General features: G+C 43.0%; 1 protein-coding gene across 5 annotated transcripts in view; it reads left to right on the top strand.

The window, feature by feature from the left end:
* The first annotated feature begins 56 nt into the window (after nt 1–56).
* The window catches only part of MRPS10 (mitochondrial ribosomal protein S10), a 19,424-nt gene continuing 17,923 nt past the window's right edge, over nt 57–1,557 (top strand). For all 5 annotated transcript variants that reach the window (XM_035896999.1, XM_035896998.1, XM_035897000.1 and 2 more), the window contains exon 1: nt 57–486. In XM_035896999.1, the coding sequence (XP_035752892.1) occupies nt 454–486 (33 nt within the window). In that variant the 5' untranslated portion in view covers nt 57–453. The remainder of the gene's footprint in view (nt 487–1,557) is intronic.

Here is a 1,557-nt window from a genome sequence, read left to right as displayed (position 1 = left end):
CGCCCCGTTCTTCTCCTTCTCTTCCCTTCCTTCGGCATCTGTATTGGAGCCGGCCTGCCCTCCTCCGCCGGCTGGGGGGATCCCAAGTGGCTTCCTTTTGGCTACGGGAGGGTTGGGATTTTACAGCGTGGGGCTGTGTCTCTGCCCGCCGTCGTCGGCATAGGCATAGCCGGGTCCTCAGAAGTCTTTCTTGCAGTCCTGTTTTTGTGGCGGTTTCTCTGGGTGTAAGGGGTGATGAAGAATAGATGACCTGGAGGTCATGCGCCCAAGCCTCTTTCTAGTCTTAAAGTTTAAAATTTTGAAGTTATAACGTAAAAAAAAAAAAAAAGGCAATTTTTACACTGTTTTTTCTGCTGGTTTTGACTTGTAAAGAGTGATTGCTTTCTCTCAGGTTGGGAAAACTTGACCTGGGGGGTTTCTATTCATTTTCTGAAGCCCTGAACTCTTCTCTGCATGTGCTGTGTTCTGGACTTGCTCACATTCCAGGTATCTGCCTTCTGAGTACTTCAGGATCTCTCAGCCAAACAAAATAAAGGCTATTTTGCATTAGGAGAGAAATAATTTTGTTTTGTGAAAGGCCTTGATTCACGCAGGAAATGGAATTCTGTTATGTTGCAGTCTGAGTGTCTTTTCCACCTTCTATGATGGCCATTAGCAAGAGCACATCAAGTATGTTTAGAATGGAGAACGAAGGAAGTGGTTACACTGGCTGCTAATGACACCTTTTGCTATCTGGGGTACTCAACATATCATTTTGTCAAAATTGTTTAAGCCCTACACAGAGTGCAGTCTTTTATGCTCATGGGCCTATCTGCTCCCTGAAGTGATGTCAGGTGATGATGTTAGTGTCCTGCATGTTGGCGTTGACTGACTAAAGAGATAGAGAATTGAGGTGCAAAGATAATTTTACCAGATTTATTTCTTTAATTTTAGGTATTAAGGCTCAAGTAGTTCCCTGAAACATTCTGAATGGTCATCAACTACAGTGGCAAATGCTCAGCACTCCTAAAATTGCTTATTGTGTCATGCGCTTAAGAATGTAACACCAGTGCTCGTCTCTGAACATCTGGATTTGAAAGGCTTGCCTAAGGAGGGACCTTCAGCTGTGCTCTCCAAAAGGCAATCAGCTTTGTAAATAGGAAACTCTCCTGCCTCTTCCTGCAGTCATCTTCCCTATTGGATGCAGAATTTGTAGGATAAATAGCAAATGAGGTGGAATTACTTTAGAAAACAGCTTCATTCACTGCTGGTCCATAACTAATATGTAATGCATACTGGAGGAGGTTAGGGACCTAATAGCATCATATAGTTATTTATGCATATCCATAAGCAACTACCTTAAGATTACTTGGAAAAGTGTCAATTCTGGTGGTTTTCTGATGTTTTGATTATATAGTCACCTACATAACTGATGTGTGGGGCATTTGTCTTCTCTCTTAAAACCATGACTCCAGCACCTGTTAAGTAAGAGCATCAAGGGGCTGGATAAGTAGCTAATTTTGCTTAAGTGTTCTGCTCCAGCCCTGAGTTTCTCTTCAGCAAGTAAGAGTTCCCCCC

This window comes from Egretta garzetta, unplaced genomic scaffold, assembly GCF_000687185.1.
Source record: "Egretta garzetta isolate BGI_Z169 unplaced genomic scaffold, ASM68718v1 scaffold166, whole genome shotgun sequence".
Lineage (NCBI taxonomy): Eukaryota > Metazoa > Chordata > Aves > Pelecaniformes > Ardeidae > Egretta > Egretta garzetta.
This window is presented reverse-complemented; position numbering and strand designations above follow the sequence as displayed.